We start from the raw sequence: 1,967 nt of genomic DNA on the forward strand, positions 1-1,967 counted from the left end.
CCCTGACCTTGTTGTAGATGCAGCAGTTGGTGAACACGGTGTCGATATTTTGATGTCTATTTTTGGGGTTTTTTGGGTGTATTTTAAGGTGGATTTTAGGGTGTATTTTTGGCTAGATTTTGGATGTTTTTTGGGTGGATTTTGGGTGGATTTTGGGTGGATTTTTGGGTATTTTTGTGCAATTTTTGTGTGTATTTTGTGGTGCTTTTGGGCAATTTTTGCGCCATTTTTGGCCGTTTTTTGCTTGAATTCTTTTGCTTTTTGACGGGATTTTTTCTGTGATTTTTGTGCAATTTTTGGGGTGAATTTTGGGTGGATTTTGGGTGGATTTTGGGCCATTCTGGCAGGTCCCTGACCTTGTTGTAGATGCAGCAGTTGGTGAACACGGTGTCGATATTTTGATGTCTATTTTTGGGGTTTTTTGGGTGTATTTTAAGGTGGATTTTAGGGTGTATTTTTGGCTAGATTTTGGATGTTTTTTGGGTGGATTTTGGGTGGATTTTGGGTGGATTTTTGGGGTTTATAATGAGATTTTTGGGGTCACTCGGCAGAGCCCTCGTGCCTCCTCTTGGAGGGCGGCACCAGGCGCGGAATTCCTGATTTTGGGCGATTTTTGGGTGGATTTTGGGTGGATTTTTGGGCTATTTCTGGGCTATTTCTGGGTGGTTCCTGGGTGGGTTTTTAGGGGGTTTTTCAGCAATATTTCTGGGGTTTTTGGGGTCACTCTGCGGAGCCCTTGTGCCTCCTCTTGGAGGGCGGCACCAGGCACGGCGGCGTCCGTGAATCCCTGATTTTGGGGGATTTTTGGGCGGATTTTTGGGCTATTTCTGGGCTATTTCTGGGTGGTTCCTGGGTGGGTTTTTAGGGGGTTTTTCAGCGATATTTCTGGGGTTTTTGGGGTCACTCTGCGGAGCCCTTGTGCCTCCTCTTGGAGGGCGGCACCAGGCACGGCGGCGTCCGTGAATCCCTGATTTTGGGGGATTTTTGGGCGGATTTTTGGGCTATTTCTGGGGGATTTCTGGGTGGTTCCTGGGTGGGTTTTTAGGGGGTTTTTCAGCGATATTTCTGGGGTTTTTGGGGTCACTCTGCGGAGCCCTTGTGCCTCCTCTTGGAGGGCGGCACCAGGCGCGGAGTCCCTGATTTTGGGCGATTTCTGGGTGGATTTTCGGTTGATTTTTGGGCTATTTCTGGGGGATTTCTGGGTGGGTTTTTGGGGGTTTTTCAGCGATATTTCTGGGGTTTTTGGGGTCACTCGGCGGAGCCCTTGTGCCTCCTCTTGGAGGGCCGCAGCAGACGCGTTATTCCTGATTTTGGGGGATTTTTGGGTTGATTTTTGGGCTATTTCTGGGGGATTTCTGGGTGGGTTTTTGGGGGTTTTTCAGCGATATTTCTGGGGTTTTTGGGGTCACTCGGCGGAGCCCTTGTGCCTCCTCTTGGAGGGCGGCACCAGGCGCGGCGGCAGGTCGCTCGGCAGCCCGCGCCCCTCCAGCTTGGCCCCGATCAGGTGGCCGGCCAGCGCGAACTCCTCGTGGTCCAGCATGCCGTCCCTGTCCACGTCGCTGAGCTGCCAGATGCGGCCCAGCACCGAGCTGGGCAGGTTGCTGGCCACCATCCAGCCCTTGGCCCGCCGCCCGCTCAGCTTGCCCCCGCTGGGCGCCAGCCCGTAGAAGATCTCGTCGTATTTCGCCTTGTCCTTCATCACCACCCACTCCTCGTCGTCGCCCTCGCCGTCGTCGTCGTCGTCCTCCTCGGAGCCGGCGCCGAAGGGCCCCAGGGCGCCGTCGAAGGCTCCGCCGCGCACGCCGGGCTCGCCGGGGGCCTCCTCGGCCAGCAGCGGGCTCAGCGCGGGCAGGTCGCGGGCCAGCAGCTCCTCCAGGCCGGCCAGCAGCCGCCGCTTGGGCCGCGGCAGGCGGGACAGGTCCCGGGCCAGCAGCTGCTCCTGGGGGGCGTTGGGGACACGGGGGGAC

The 1,967-nt window shown here is 55.9% G+C and overlaps 1 protein-coding gene across 1 annotated transcript; it reads right to left on the reverse strand.

The window, feature by feature from the left end:
* Positions 1-473: 473 nt before the first annotated feature.
* Positions 474-1,956, reverse strand: LOC121352119 (EH domain-containing protein 2-like). Its single transcript, XM_041464790.1, has 2 exons — positions 1,451-1,956; positions 474-585 (listed from the first exon to the last, which is right to left on the reverse strand). Exons 1-2 carry the CDS (start codon positions 1,697-1,699, stop codon positions 541-543), a joined length of 294 nt encoding a protein of 97 aa, XP_041320724.1. The 5' UTR covers positions 1,700-1,956; the 3' UTR covers positions 474-540.
* Positions 1,957-1,967: the final 11 nt, after the last annotated feature.

The sequence above is a fragment of the Pyrgilauda ruficollis genome, unplaced genomic scaffold (genome assembly GCF_017590135.1).
Source record: "Pyrgilauda ruficollis isolate IOZ18807 unplaced genomic scaffold, ASM1759013v1 scaffold1834, whole genome shotgun sequence".
NCBI classification, from domain to species: domain Eukaryota; kingdom Metazoa; phylum Chordata; class Aves; order Passeriformes; family Passeridae; genus Pyrgilauda; species Pyrgilauda ruficollis.